Genomic DNA, 17,019 nt, shown 5'->3' on the forward strand with positions numbered 1-17,019 from the left:
TGCTTCCCTTCTCCAGGTTCTAGTCGCTCATGTGACCACTATCAGTGAAACCTAACTAAAGCTAGCCAGCAAACAAGAAATGTGGTTTGCAGAGTCTCACCAAGAAGCAGAATGGGGAAGGTACGGTGGGAGCTGACACAAAACAGCTTCACAACAGCTGACCAGAAGTCTGGCCCATCACCTCTCCCAGTTGAAGCCCGTCAGCTCACTAACAGTCCTGAAGTCCCTCATCCAAGGACAAACTAAAAGGCTCTAAAATCAAAGAGACCTCTATAAATCTATTGCTATAATATAAAGGATAAGCCAATTTTCAATTTTTAGATTAAAAAAGTTCTTTTATAAAAGACAAACAACATATCTACCTTTTTTGGCCCATGTTAGTGTAATGTGAGTCACAGTCTCAGAAGAAATTGTGGTAATAACAAGTCAAAGCATATCAAGATATTTTTTCCCAAAATGATGAAATCACAATCATGGATCTTCTCAAATATTTTTCATATCCACTATAGATATTCAGAAGAGAGTTTATTCCTCTCAACGGCATTTCTTACTCTGATGAAGATTTGGGAATAACACAAGAGAGGAACAAGAGCTAGATGCTTCTATCCAATAAATTGGGTGACAAGACTCTCCAGAGCAGGCCAGCAGTACCCTTCTTGGCCTCTGCTCTAATACCTGGTTGTCCTTGAACTGCCCTTAACATCAGTTTGATTAGTGGCTTTTCTGCAGTTGAAATGACCTGGTGCCAGTGTCAACAGAACCCATTCAAGTAAATGCTGTTGTACTTGTTTATATCTTAGTAAGATGTGGCAAAGTCGGATCTTATTCAATTGAGGGAGACATGACCCCACAGTACCATAACATACTTGCCACGAGCCTCAATGATTTTGAAAGCCAAGAAATGTGAGTAACGTATATATTGCTTGGAGACTGAATTCAGCAGAATATATGAGAACACAAGTGTGGGAGCTTACTCAATATCGTTCTCACAGAACATGAGGCCCAGAGGAAGGCAGCTGTAATGGTTAACTTTATGTGTCAACAGGACTGGGACACGGGGTGCCCAGATGTCTGGTTGAACATTATTCTGGGTGTGTCTGTGAGGGTGCTTCTAGATAAGATTAACATTTGAATTGGTGGACTGAGTAAAGCAGATTGCTCTCCCCAATGTAGGTGAGCCTCATCCAATCTGTTGAGGGCCCAAATAGAGGGAAAAACAGGGTAAGGGGAATTCACTCTCTCTGTCTACTTGAGCTGGAACACTGGTCTCCTTCCCTCAGACTGGGACTTACACCATCGGCTCTCCTGGGTCTCAAGCCTTTGAATTCAGACTGGAATTTATACCACTGGCTCTACCATGTCTCCAGCTTGCAGACAGCAGACCATGGGACTTCTCAGTCTCCATAACCACACGAGCCAATTCCTTATAATTAAATATATATATATCTCCACCTCCTATTGGTTCTTTTTCTCTGGAGAACCTAACTAATAAAGCAATTCAAGGTTTGTACAATGACTCCACGATGTCATCAAAGGAGCGACTCTGCCATCTTTAGCGTATGTCTCTCGTTGTCAGACTGCAGGATGGCTGCAAAGCATTTAAGCACCATGACTACTTTCTAAGAAAGAACAGAAAAAGGGCTAAATATGTCTGTTAGCTAAGTCTCTCTTTTTCTCTTAGAAAAGCAATAGGTTTCCTGGAAGTACCATCCAATAGACTTCTATCCATGTTATTGGCAGAACCACGTCACATAACCAATCCTAACAGGTCCTAGGAGAGCAAGTCGTTTTAACTGCATACATTGCAGCTTTGAACAAATTAGGGTTCTATTAGCAAAGAAGAGGAGAATGAAAATAGTGTAAACAACTAGCAGTGTCTACACCACACACATACGGCATATAAACTTGCACACCCAAAGAATAAAAACGGCCAAATCTTAAATGAAATAATCATCTAATAAAACTAAAATGTACAAATACTCACTTAAAAATACAAAAACTCACGATTTCCTCTTCTCTCAAATTCTATACTTTTAGACATGCTACTATGACGAAATCATTAAACAAAAGAAAAGTTACGTTAAGATTGACATATGATTTGATTTTTATAAAATCTAGCTGACAAAGGTTATGTCAATATCTGAGCTAGTTACAAGATTACTTCCCCTTTGCATAAAAAGTAACCTAGCACAACGGCAAGCCACAGAGTGGGAGTATCAGTAACACATATATCTAACAAAGGACTCATAGCCAGAATATATCAAGAACTATAAATCAGTAAGAAAAATGCAGGCAATTCAATTTTAAAAATGGACAAAAATAAATTCAAACAGGAAATTCACAAAACGTAATATCCAAAAGGCCAGTGAGCATATATAAAAGGTACTCAGCTTTATTGTCATCAGGGAAATGCAAATTAAGGCCACAATGTGATACCATTTTAACCCACCAGAAGGGCTAAAATGACAATGACAGAGGATTTATCAAGTGTGGCCAGGATGTGGAACACCTGGAACTCTCAAATCCTGCTTGTGGGAGTGTAAACTGGTACAGGCCCTTTGGAAAATTCTTTTGACAGTATTTTCGATAGCTGAGTATATGCATACCTTATGTCCTAGAAATTTCTCACCTTGGTATATACCCTACAGAAATTTATATTCACCAAAAAACAAATACACAACATACGTACAAAAATTGGAAGCAACTCAGTGTCTATCAACAGTAGAATGGATACAACTGTAGGATACAGCAATGAGAATGAATGAACCACAACTACACACAACAAGGATGAATGTCAGAAACCATAAGAAATAACACATACAAGAAGTCAAGCAAACTGTTTGACTCCATTCATAAATGAGCTAATTAAAAAACATGCAAAACTAATCTATGTGGGGAGTGACTACTAATGGGCATGGAGTTTCTATTAGGGGAGATGTTGTAAACTTAGATTACAGTGATGGTTGCACAACTCTGAGTATTCTAAAACCATTATATACTTTAAGTGGGTGAATTTTATGGTATGTGCATTATATATCAATGAAGATAGTTTTAAAAATGATGATGTTAGAAACCAGGACCACGGCTGTGACTAGGGGCATGAAGGGCTTTCCGGGGCATTAATAACATTATCTTTCCTGACTTTGGTGCTAGTTACTATGAGATGTTCACTTTGAAAAATTTTTCATGATATGGTACTCTTCTGATTTGTGCATTTTTCTATAGATATGTTAAACTTCAATTAAAAATTTACATTAAAAGAAATGTAAACTAGCCCTACCTGAGTCTTAGGAAATAATCTTCAGAGAGCTGAACAAACCCTCCACAGATATTTGATGCTCAAAGTTGGAGTCCTTGTATCTCTCTCTGCCTCAACCCTATTTCAGACTTTAACTGACCTCCCATTTATTTTATAATACTTTGTTTAATCTTGCTTTACACAATTTACAGGCAGCCTAAGGTGCTCACCTATCCATGCGGCCAATTTTCTTACAGATGTTTTATATGCTGCGTATCTTGGTTATTCTTCTCTCCCTCTATGGACAAGTCTCTTCGATTGAAACCTAAGAATTACTGATTCAGAAATATTTAACATTTGAAGTACTCGAGGTTTTATAATCTGCTAAATTTCACACTAACCTTGAGAGCTAAGTATTATCTCTACGTCTCTGTACTAAAAAATAGGAAAGAAGTAGAGTCTTTTGCCCAGTTCATCCACCAGGTCATTTCCCTCCTTCACTCTGCCGATGATTCCTTTTCACCAGTGGTTTTCAAACTGCTGGTCATAATACATTAATGAGTTATAAACCAATTTAAAGAGTCACAACCAGCATATTTTTTAAAGAAATACAACAGGAAAGTAAGTTCCTTGCTTTCATTTCAGTTAAACATGCATATATGTATGTAATACTGGGTCTCCATGCATTTATTATTGTTCATCGTGAGTTATGGTCATTTCAAAAGTACAGCTTTAACTTTCCTGTTTCACAGGATGGCAGAAGCTCTAAGCCAGGCTCAGACTACACCATCAATGGTTCACAATTTCTCCTCAATCTTAAAGGGAGAGCAGTTTAAGAGCAAAGGCTGTTTGGTTTTGTCAAGTTCTAAAAGTGGGAGTTCAGAAAGGCAAAGAGAGCAGACTGTGCAAAGGACTCGACTGGCATGGTGGGAACCTCAGTGAATGGATCTGAGATCACCAATAACACTCAAAAAGAAGCTCAAAACTTCTTAACTGCTCTCCATGGTTAAAGTATGTGTAAGTTTGAATGCTGTGAGAAAGAGTTGAGAAGGCTGACAATTATTTCAAAGCTGGTGCTTAAAGACAGGGAGGAAAGACTAAACTAAAACTAAAAGGAAGTGGCCTAGGTAAACAGAGTAACCATTATCAGCAACACAAGGACTAGTTTAAGCAAGTTGCATAAGGTACCCCACAGTTTACAATGGAGAAAAATAAGTAATCAATGCTTCCATAATAAACTGTTTTGGTAAATGCAAAAAAGTTTTTTTTTTAATGAGCACGGTTCCAAAATCTTGAATGAGGTCAGCTCACACCACAGCTGCTGTTGCTAGCCACACTGCATTCTTTCTACTTATTCCATACCACCAGAACTTATTTTTAAATTTCAAAAGATTTTACGGTTACTGTTAACCATTAAAGTACTAGTGTGTGATTATAGTTCAGCCAATCTAGCTGCAGAGTCTGTGATGAAAACCAGTTGCCATAACAGTGTTCCCATAGTGACCCTCGGGGGACTGGAGCTGGCTCCTCACACTCTGGACAGCTGGAAACTCTTACATAAATATGCCGTGAGAAAGTGCTTTCAGTTCAAGACTCCCAATATGATTCCATACCATAAATTTCTATGGGATCAAGTTATTCTTCCAGGGGCTTCATGGGAGTATACTGGGGGAGGGTGGAAGACGGAAGAGGCACAATCCATTAAGTTATGCTCTTCAGGATATTCAGACAAAGGAAATACCCACATCTCAACTTAATGCTCCTCTCTCATGGAAACTGCCCCACTTAGTTCTACTACCTTTCTGTATTAAGAAGCATTGAAGGGGGTTATTGCATGGCTGAAAAGGAGCCAGTGACAGGAATCCTCAAACTCAAACCTACCAAAGACTCTGCAACACTCTGAGTCTTTTCTAAGCTGTTTACTTTCAGAATAAATTATTACTTTCTTTCGAATAAAAAGACAGTTGTATTTCTAAAGTATTTACTGAGGTCAAATCCCAGAGCAGTCTGAAAGTCGTACTGCTATCCATCCTACTTCCTAGTCCTCTGAATTTGAGAGTTGAGAGCCCATAGCAAATCCCTAAGTTGTTATGAGTGACAGCTGCCTTCCAAGCTCTGGTCTCCTAGGGCCTCCCCCTTCTTCCTACAAGATACGGACCGTCCTCTCTCTCTCTCTGTGTCAAATTATCTTTGGCCTCAGGTTTATTTTCCTAATTTTCCACAAAGACTTGAACTCACAGCCATGACTTCCAGATGGCCGCAGGCTCTGTGTTGCAATGCTAAAAAATACTGCGCTATCTTTGCAGTTGGCAAGAATACTCCCAGCAAATGCAGTCTTTACTCGAGGGAAAACCAGTGTTTTACTAAATTTGAATCCAGAAAGACACAACTCCTTGGGATAGGAGTCTAGGCAGGTGGGGAGGAAGCAAGGGAAGCACAGTTATTTCAGAATTGTGACTGATTTAAAAAGATATGCCCTTCTTGTTTTAAAAACAGCTAAAAACAAAAATATGTAGTATCTGCTGAACTAAAATTGTCATGATTTGGAGAATGTGGGAGGTCATTTTTTCATACATCCACATGATTATTTGCAGTCATGTGAAGATCTTTAATTTCGGGAAATGGAAAACTTCTTCTGTGAGGGGGTCTACATCTTTGAACCCGCCTCCCTCTATCCAGCACGGTAGAATGTGTTACATTTTTCTTCAAACCATCTGTCCATACCGGTCAATTTTAGAAGTTTCTGCATTATGTGGAATATTAACTAACAGCAAATGGGAAGACAACGTGAAATTAACTGACTACCATGCTGTGGCCTGATGGTGAATAAAGAAAAAGTAATTTGGGGAGTATTCACTCAACAATATTTATAAACAAATCCTATACAACAAGACTACATAACAGAAGTCTAGAGTGTTGTCATATTATATGAAAGTCTGTCTCTCATTTGCCATAGTAAGCTCCCCCTTAATTTCTAACTAATTCAATCATAAAAAACAGTTTCCAAAGTAGGGAGTGGGGTGGAGAGTGAGGAAAAGTTCAGGACAGCGGGCTTCAGCCACCATCATGCAAATGGCCAGCAGAAACAATCAGATAGGCACGGCCATGGACCACAAGGAGCCAAAACTGGCTTTCGAGCTTCCCAAGAGGGGCCAGAACAAGTGACTGTGAATCTACACCCACCTAACTCAGCTGACTCCAGCTCCCACCACATCCTCTGCCCTCTAAACTCAGAACTGGCTGAAAGTGGAAGCAGACACAGAGCCCAGATATAATGACACGTAATCAATGTTTCCACTGTTACTGCCGTTGCTGCTAACACCACCATTATTGTTGTTTTCATTATGTGTGTACATACTGCCCCTGACCACAGGGTTCGTCAAAGCTACTTTAGCTTCAACAACAAGGACACAACAACTATTATTTACTGAACACATATTACTTGCCAGGCAGCGTGCTAAGCATTTTATTTCACTTAAACACAATGATGCTGCTATGAGTATGTACTACTATTAATAACTATCGTTTGCAGACAAGGAAACTGAGGCTTAGAAGGATTAAATTACTTGCTCAGGGTTACACAGTTAGTGGGTGGAGAGCTGAAATTTGAAGCTAGGAAGTTCTGACTTCAGAGCCTCCACTCTTACCACTATCTGAATCCGCCACTCCACCTGGTCAGGCAACAGTCTATTTACCCACCTTCCTCTATTAACTGAGTCCTCCAACTTCTAAAGCACAGTGATTCATCACAATTGTCTGGGTATGACACTGTGCAAGATTCAGAAGAAGTCCTCATTTGTGGAAAATCAGACCCAGGACCTACTGTCTCAGGCAGTGGCAACAATACTGGTACCTTTCTCTTCTGCTGGCGGGATGAAGCTGGGAATAGCCGTCCACCACAGGTCTCACGAGGATGAAACTTGCAGGCAGTCCTATTCTAGGAAGAACCGGCAGCACCAAAACGTCCCCATTCTTGGCTGGCTTGACAATCCATTTCCCTACATTGAACCCTGATGCTGGGGAACCCTGATGCTGGGGATACTTAATTTGAACTTTTGTTGGTATAATATACCACCTTTGTTTTTCAAACTTCAATTTCCTCTTAGTTCTATCTGTCCCAAGAGATGACAAATACTAAAATTTACACTCCTTAGAAGATAAAAGCAAGCTTTGAAACGCAAGAAAAATACACTTGAGTTAACAGTAATAACATTTACATTTAAATTCTATTGCAAGACGGCAAAAGTTCAGCAAAATTTAAGGACTATAAAGTTTCATTAAATGGTTCCATATTTTTCTTGAAATATATAAAAATATTTTCTATAAATACTACATAAAAGACAATATGAAAATTACCTTATTTTACAGAAATAATTAAGTCTCTCTTCAAACGTTCCTTTTTAATCATCTAACTGCAACTTTCCGGTCTAATGCGAAAGTCATTTTTATTAAACTCCCTTCTGTGACTGTTGTCTACACATCTAAATTATGGGGAAAAGTCTTTAGAACTTAAGTTTTCGACTATTTAAAATAAAAGCAGAACACAAAAATCAGTTCCCAGTCAGATGTGATATAAGAGCCAACATAGTTCGTAAGACCAAGAGTTGCATTAAGTAGAACTCAGAGATTAGAAACTCCATTTTTCTTCTTCCCTCATTCCTGTTGGTAATTCCAGAAGTCCATACCATGCTCCCTTAAATTTCTCACTGTTATTTACACATCATACACCGATTTCATAGTGCATTGTACTCCACACATTTTGATGGATCTGTCGGAAAGTGCTTCTGGCAAATGGTCATTAACCTCTTCAATCCCTAAGAAAAATAAGGAAAAGGTTGGTTATAATATGGTTGAACTATTTGTAATTGCCCTCCTCTGTACTCACTCCAGTTCACCAATGTCCCCGTTAAAATGTAGCAGTCCCCAGCAATACCACTCAGATGTATACTTAGAGAAACATTTACTCATGTGCACCCAGAGATATACACAAGATGGTCATAGCAGCATTGTTCACAATAACAACATCAAAAGTACAAAAGAAATGCCCCAACTGTCCACAGAGGAAAATATACGAATAAGCTTTAGTATGCTCACAAATGGAACATTTTACAGCAGTAAAAATGAATTAACTAGAGCTACATGTAACAATTCAGCCCTTCTCCACCAGGTTCCGATAGAGAATCAAGCCCCACTCCCTAGCCTAAAGCATCCATTGTATGTAACAAGACAACTCCCCTCCTACATATCTAAAAGGATGCTACATGTGTACCATCCTTGAGAGAAATAAAAAAATAGGCACTAAAATAGGCACAAATCATCTTCCGTGTTCTATGGTCCAGATGAGGAAGTCTGGTTGAGAACAAATGAGATACATGAATCTTAGAATGTAAAAAGCAGGTGGCAAAAGGCTACATACAGTATAATACCATTTTAATAAAACTAAACAAGTTAAAAAATAACATTTTCCTTATAAATACACTCATAACACAGTAGAATTGTTTTTGAAAAAGCAAGGAAATGACAAACGTAAATTCAGGATAATTGTTACTTCTGGGATAAAGGAAGAAAATACAGATTCCACGATCTCAGAATGTTCTAGTTCTTAAGCTGGGATTAAGGCCTTTACATACCTGTTTTATTGTTTACTTCATAACTTACGTTACATGCATTCTTTTGTATGTATCAAATATTACACAATAAAAACATTTTACTTAATAGTAAAATCTGAGTACAACATTCCAAATGTGACCTGGCCAGTCTTGCAGAATTCAGTATTAGGACTATTGGACTGCCTTTGTTCTTTCTGTACCTTGGGCATCTGTTACCATGGCCTTTGGTTCTTGTTAGACAACCACAACACATGGTGCTAATTCCCAGGATCTCACAAATTTCAAGTGCTTACTTTCTCTTCTGCAATTTGGCCAGTTCTTAACCAGTCTATAACTTTATAGTGCTATTTTTAACTGATGACAGGAACTATCCACTATTAAAATTCATTCTGTCTCAACTCATCCTTCAGGCTGTGATCTTGTAAAATCCCAAGTTGGCATTTCGTTTTCAGTTATTCCTCTAGCCTTCGCATCCACCACTGAGCAAACATGCCAAGTCATTATCCAAATTCACAAACAGGCCAGGGACAAGGGCAGAAACCTGCCACATGCCACTATAGATCTCTCTAGAACAATTCTGGGAAGAATTTTGAAATCAGCAATGAATCCTATTCAATGTTTTATCTGCCAGACTACAAATATCCTTGTTTACAAGGAAAGACTTTGTCAAATGTCTTACTGAAATCTATACATCTACAGCAATATTGATTAATTATTAAAAACAACAACAACCAAGAACAGCAGCACTTAATTTTAATGACCTCCAAAGCAATTCTTGGCACAAATTATTTTAAGGTTTCTCACCTTAAGTTCACAAAAATGAAACCATCCAGTTCCTATCACAATAATAAGAACAATAAAATCCTATCACAGGCCACAGGTTGACTATGTTCAAGCCTGTATTAGATATATTGAATATGGAAGTGTACATAGCACACTGCCTGGTACTTATGTAGTATTCCTCTAAAATTCATTTTTTTCCTCAAGATGATACAATGAAATATCATCTGCTCTTAAAAGAAAGATCTTCACGTCCTAGTGGTAAACGCAGAGTATGTGGCTATAATCAGACAACCCAACAACAGAAGACCACATCAGGAAGTCTGAGGAGGAACGGTAGAAAGTCGTCTGGAAATGTCTGCTGATGCACAGGTACCTAGAACACCATCAGGCACGGAGAACTCTAACTCTACCTAAGTACTCAACTCTTAAGCTCAGTGAAATCACCAAAAACAAAGAACAACAAGAAAAATCCCTGCAAAATTTCTTTGGTCCCATAGTAAGCAGACAACACAAATATAAATTACTTCTATGAACTGAGCTATAATCTAACAGATTCAACTTCAGATAAAAACGACTTTCAAACGTTTTACTTAAAGTCCTTTGTGGATTCAAAGATTGTCCATATTCTGCCATTTAAGAATTAGGAGTGTGTAGGGGGGTTATCTTTCAGCTAATTTCCAAGAAAAAATACTTTTGCAAAGAAAGGCCATGTAATTTGCCTTGCTTCCCTTTTTTTTTTTGTTTTGTTCCCTGTGCTAATCAGGTATTTGCTTTAGAATAAAGACCATTCCTTCTCATAGTCCAGCTTCTCCTGCCGTGAATTCAAATCATGTGTATGCAGAATTGTGATCTGTAGTCATGGAAATACATGTGATATCACTAATTTGGCATCTTCAGTTTCCTGAAGGAATAGAAGAGAGGCAAAGTTAAGAAACAGAACACCCTGATGAAATGTAAATAGCTTTAGTCAGCAGCAAAACATGGCAAGAATTATTATGAGCAAATAAAAGGGAAACTGATATGAAGACTGCTGGATGGAATTCTCCTTATAAGAATTGGAATCTTAGGTGTTTGCTTCTTATAGAAGATATTCGTGATGCTTATTTACCCTCACTAAGCAGATTTATGATTTAAAAATAAATACTAGTATCCTGTCTGAAACCTTAGCTGCCAAAAGGTTGTGAAACTCAACAGTCCAAGGCATAAACAGTCACTTCACAACAGTACGATAAATTTTTGCAATAAGGATTGATAGTACACAGCACAGATTTTTAAAGAGGCGTAATCTCAGGACAGCATATGGTTATTTTCCAAATAGAAATAAATCTTTTCAATTAGATCCCTCAGGATTTTGTTTTCAAATTGCTTGCATATGCTTAAGCCAGCAAGACAATGAGCTGCTTAGCTTATTGCAAATAGCGTCTTCAAAACCGGTGCTATTTTTAAATATAATTTTTATTTTTATAAACGCAATACATTTATTTAATAAATCTTTGTTCAGTGCCTACTACGCGCCAAGTGCTGTTCTAGGCTCTGGGAATACAGTAGGGAATAAAACAGAAGAAATCCCCACCCTCCCTGAGATTATGTTCTAAGAAGGGCAGACAGACAAGAAACCAAATGAAGATGTCAAATACCTATTAACGATAAATGATGATAAGTACTATGGAGAAAAATAAAGCGGGGAAGGAGTGTGTGTGGATGTGGGGGGCGAATGGAAGGACTTTTACTCCAAATGCACTAGGGAACCACGGTGGGTCTTTGAGCAAGAGAGCAGCATAACCTGGTTTGTATTTTAACTGAATCACTCTGGGTGCTGTGCAGATACCAAACTGAAGAGGGACAGAGAGAGAAGCTCAGAGACCAGAGAGGAGACACTGCAATAAACCAGATGACAGAGGTTGGTGGCTGGACCAAGATGGCAGCAGCGCAAGTGGCGAGAAGGGATCAGATTCCAGATATACTCTGAATATAGACCATCAAGGTTCGCTGACAGATGGGATATGGGCTGGGGCAGAAAAAGAAAAGTCAAGGGTAATTCCATGTTTTATGTGTACGGTGTTATAAAGAAAAATAGCTCTTATATCAAATAACAGCAGTCCTCTGCCTCACTCCTTCCAATCTCTAATTCTAGCACCCAGAGGCAACCACTTCAAATCTCCAAAGTGGTTTTTGTGGTATTTATTGACATATTTCTAAGTACAATACTGACTGACAGTGCTCAATTTTTCTCCATCAAATATTACGTACTGACTTCCTACCATGAAAGCTGAGGATTTAACTCTTACACCACGCCCACTGGCCCCACACGTGCATGCACACGCCCAAACACACTTTCTCTTCCCCATCCTCCCCAAATCACAATTTTTAGTGAACTCAATATTGAAGATTTACCTCATAATATCTACACGAATAGTGTTCAAAGCAGAGCGACATAGTGTATTATGACAACATTTCCTTTCATAGATATTTTTCCCCATCTTTTTGCTTTTCTGTATTCATTCTCCAACAGGGAGACTACTCTCAATATAACCAAACAAATCGGGTAATATATCTGTTCCAGGTTTCTCCTGGAGCCATCTGTTCAATCTAGACCAACTGAATTCCGGACCTCCTCATACTGTTACCATCCTAGAGCATCCCTTCACCTTAAACCTGGGAATTCCTTTTGTCCCCTCCTGTGCTGGATGTCGCTTCCTGGATCTTTTTTGTTTCCCTCATTTTGGTGGAGCACATCCTCAAGTAGAGGCAATACAACATAGTGGAGTTAAGACTACCCAGGTTCAAATCCCAATTCCACCACTTAAGAGCTGTGTGACCTCCGGAACTTACTTCTCTATGCCTCGGTTTCCTCACTTGTAAAACAGGGAAATCACAGTATCAACCTTGTATTGTCGCTCTCAGGTGCTGAAGTGAAGCAGACAGTAAGCACTTACATTAGTGTTAGCTATGATGATAATGATTCCAGTGAACAGGTATCTGAGAGGTCACATTTTTGAGATGTTACCTGTCTGAAAATATCACTAGCCTATATTCACACCTGACTGATAGTTCGGATGGGAACAGAACTCTGAGTTGGAAATTATCTCCCTTGCTATTGCAAAGGTACTGCTCCACTGTTTTCCAGCTTCCGGTACTGTTAATAAGAAGTATGACGGTATTTTAATTCCTGAGCCTTTGTAAGTGATCTGTTTCTTGTCTCTAGAAACATTTAAAATCTCTTTATCCTCACCCTCCAATATTTCATTATATTGTGCTTTGACGTGAGATCTTTCCTATTCATTTGCTACATATTCAGTGAATTCTTCTTTTCACTCTAGAAACTCATGTCTTTCAGCTCTGGGAAGTTTTCTTGCATTAATTCCTTATTTTTTAGCCTTCAATTTCTCTGTTGTCCTTTTCCTGGAATTTGAATAGTAGTTGCAAAACTTATAGACTGACTCCCTCATTTTTTTATCTTCCCTACTTTCAAGATCTCTTCAATTTTATCTTCTAACCCTTTTAATTTTTAAATTTCTGCTACGTTTCATTTTTAAGAGCTCCTTTTGATTCCCTGACTTTCTTTTTGTGCATACTGTTCTTATTTCATGGCTACCACCTTATCTAAGGATATTAATTATAGTTTTTAATTGAAGGGGTTTTTTCTGTTCCCTATACTATAACTTTGTTTCTCTGAACTTTTTTTCTGTTTTTGTTTTGGTCTCTGTCTTTCATGTTGGAAACTTTCTCTACAAAAATATTCTGCATTTAAAAGTCTAACTGATGGACTCTACCCTTAAAAATGGTTAAAATCGTAAATTTTACGTTATGTGTATTTCACAATTTTTTTTAAAAAATCGAATTGAAAGCATTACAGAATATTCTAGATAAATTATAAAAATATCAAATACAGATAGAGTTTGATGTATCAAAGCATGTGACAAAGGATACAAATCCTGGATAATGAGGTGTATTTATATCTATAGAAATCAATGAACCATTAAAAGAATCAATCTGCATCCACTAAAAAAAATTAGCAATTTTTTTTTTATTATTGCAGAAAACAAAAACTTTTTAAAACCAGACCAAACTACTATCACAACTCTTTAGCTACATTTGCCTTTTCTTTTATAAACTATCATTAGTTAATAGGACTTGAGGAAAATATTTTTGTTTTTAAGTAATCTTTTTATTGAAGTATAAAGAAGACAATTCTATTAAATCAATTATTTCTGTACCTGTCACTAGTCTACACTCTCAGACAGTCTTGAAGATGAAAGCACAGATCCATTTGTGAAGAATAAGGGATAAGTTGAGTGACATTTTGTATGTAGCTACTTAAAATTCTGCCAATGAACTGCCAAAGTTCTAATAAAGGAATGAATTAACCTGAGATACTTAAGTTAAAAATTAATTCTAACTTCAGACTAAAGAGGTACTCATTTGACCTGAAATATGATGTTCAAAAAATGTGTACTTAATGCTTAAAAGTTAATTTCCACAATTTCAACTAACATCCACAGTCATGCATAAAAAGGCCAATTCTTCAAAAATTGTCTACAGGAATTCTTTTTACATAAGTATGTCATTAAAATTGAATTCATTTAAATAACTCATTCTACACTGTTAAATAACTGATCTGGATCTAGCCACTTGGAATGATGGCAGATAAAGGTAATTCCACACAGCTTCTAATGAAAAGTCCCATTCCAAGCAACAAATGTATAAAATTTTCAGTATCTGCAGGACTTAACAGAAAATTAAAGAAAACTGACAACTTGGAACTAACTCAATCTGCTTTTGGAGTTAATGGTAAGCAACAGAGGGCTGCTCTCATTTTTTATCTATCTGAATGTTTGTTTTCTATAAGAGAACATATTTCCAGTTTAAAGGTTCATCATTTCATGGAAAGTAACAAGAAATTACAATTACAAGTGATAAGTCCATTTTGAAAACAGCACTTGCCTACTTGCTAATTCAAGTAAAAATTTATACCAAATGACCAATTTGGGGGAAGATTTCGTTTATTTAACCACCTGGCTTTCACAGTCCAGGGTGATCTTTTTTTCAGGCTGAGAAATACAAGATTTAATACCCCAACCAGAATGTCTATTTGCTATCAGTGAAGCTGCCAGCTAAGCAGCAGCACAGCACAGTTCAGATCAGCATTCTTCAAAATGTGTATCTACTGCACACTGGTGTTGTGTGATATTAAAAAGTGATGTATGTGAAAGATAAATGGTAGCAGTATTTTTCTCTAAAAATTTGTTTTAATATGCCTGGAAGTATTAAATGGGTAGACAGTTGGTCCTCACAGGATAATGTGCCTTTAAGAAATGGTTTAGGGGCCAACCCAGTGGCATAGTGGTTAAGTTCGCGTACTCCGCTTCAGCGGCCCGGGGTTCGTGGGTTTAGATCCCAGGAGTGGACCTACACACTGCTCATCAAGCCGTGCTGTGGCGGCGTCCCACATACAAAGCAGAGGAAGACTGGCACAGATGTTAGCTTAGGGACAATCTTCCTCAAGCAAAAAGAGGGAGATTGGCAACAGATATTAGCTCAAGGCCAATTTCCCCATCAAAAAAAAAAATAAAAAAGGTTTATCATAGCCAAGAATGCCAGGAGGCAGCATGAAGCCACATGCCCCACAAATGTGTGATGCAGAGTTTGATGCATAGGGAGAGTTTACCAACCAACCATAACGTTGTGTTTTCAACATATGGATCAAGTTGTGATCACTCACTGCAGTAATGAATGTTTCTGTTATACCACTTGTGGCTATACATGAATATATTATAAATTTACAAATGTTTCATGAACAAATAAATTTGGCAAATGCTGAAATATGCCAAAACTTGAAATATGAATTGAAATAACTGACAAAATGTTGGAATGATGTCTTTACTAGGGAATTTACAAACTTAAGGTTACTGAAAAGAACTTGCCAGAGAAGAATATTATAGGACATTTTGCCTTATTTAATAGTGAAAGCTTAAGAAAAATTATTTGGAATGAACATTATTCCTTAATCTTCTAATCCCCAAGGAAATCTGTGTTGTTACACAGTACACAGACCAATTAATCTACATGTATCAGGGAGGATATCAGCAGGAAACAAAGGGCACACTCAGACTGCATAATCTGATGTAGTAGTTCCAAGGACTTGACAAAGGAGTGGGCAGGACTTGGACCAATAAGAGAGAGTACAATAGCCCAGAGCTGGCAACACTGGGAAGCCGCGGCCAGCCTGTATTATAAAGGGGCAAGGGAGGAGAGTGGTTACTGAACCTGTAGAGGGGTAGCTGTGTGGAGACAGCCACCTGAGAGAAGCTATGGCCTCGGGCAGAGGGGTGCACTCAACCCTCAGTGACTCTACAGGGAGGAAGCCAGGGAAATCAATACCCCAAACTCATTCTTCCACTTACAAAATGCCTTCGAGTCCCTCTCATTGCCTGCCCCAATCGGAAGCCAGAGGGGAAGGGAGCCTGTCAATGTTGTTCATAAAAGCCAGGTTTCTGGGGCAAGAGACAAGGTTCAACAGGGTGGAGAGTGGATCTGGAGGGCAAAGAGCCATTTGATGTCAATTTCAGCCTTTCTTCCTTCTCTTTTTTACCGACAAGTAAAGAATGCCCATGATGGGAACCTTCTCGAGATGTCTTGAAATGACTGAATTATAAAGTCTCTAAATAATCAAGAGCTGCCTGTAAACTATGTCAAAGAAGCTTTACCTAAATCTGGGCCAAAAGTTACATCTGTATTTGGCAGAATGAACAAAGTCCTTGAAGTTACTACCACCAATTTAAATCTAACCCTGGATTTGAGGCTAGCTAATAAGCTATACAATTTTTCTTTGATCTGCATGGTGAGAAAACCCTCCCTGTGGTGTATTTAATTTTTGTGAGAAAGAGAACACTTCAAACAACTTTCACAGTTTAAATTCCACAGAGATTTGCATAAAACCCAAAAATGAAATCATGTTATAGTAAAATAGCCCCTTGAATTGTTTTCTACTGTATTTCATAAAACAGGTATTTCTCAGCAGTAATTCTAAATAAAAAAAGTAATTATTCTGTACATCGCAAGATTCCATTTAAATGATATCCAAGAACAGGCAAAATTAACCAATAACAACACAAGTCAGACTAGTGGTTACTTTTGACGAGAAGAGGATGTAAGCCGGGAAAAGACACAAAAGAAACTTTTCAGGTACTGCTAGAAATGTTCTATTATCTAGATCCTGTTTTATGTCTTGAAAATATTACATAAGTCAAGAATCACTGAGCTGTACAATTAAGAATAGTATACTTCACGTGCTACACTGTTCGTTGAGGCTTATTATATCTCAATTTAACATGAAATAATTACCCTACTAAATGACTTTCACAATTACCTCCTCGGCAAATATCTTAA

General features: G+C 37.9%; 1 protein-coding gene across 4 annotated transcripts in view; it reads right to left on the minus strand.

Moving 5' to 3' along the window:
- Positions 1-2,366: 2,366 nt before the first annotated feature.
- Positions 2,367-17,019, minus strand: part of PRPF18 (pre-mRNA processing factor 18) — a 96,305-nt gene continuing 81,652 nt past the window's right edge. For 3 of the 4 annotated variants that reach the window (XM_087420820.1, XM_087420818.1, XM_004425355.3), the window contains one exon: positions 2,367-8,052. In XM_087420820.1, the coding sequence (XP_087276946.1) occupies positions 7,972-8,052 (81 nt within the window). In that variant the 3' untranslated portion in view covers positions 2,367-7,971. Of the gene's footprint in view, positions 8,053-12,462; positions 12,538-17,019 lie in introns of all 4 variants that reach the window. The other variant, XM_087420819.1, reaches the window with a different exon arrangement.

This window comes from Ceratotherium simum, chromosome 32, assembly GCF_057802395.1.
Source record: "Ceratotherium simum simum isolate JZ-2026a chromosome 32, ASM5780239v1, whole genome shotgun sequence".
Taxonomy (NCBI): domain Eukaryota; kingdom Metazoa; phylum Chordata; class Mammalia; order Perissodactyla; family Rhinocerotidae; genus Ceratotherium; species Ceratotherium simum.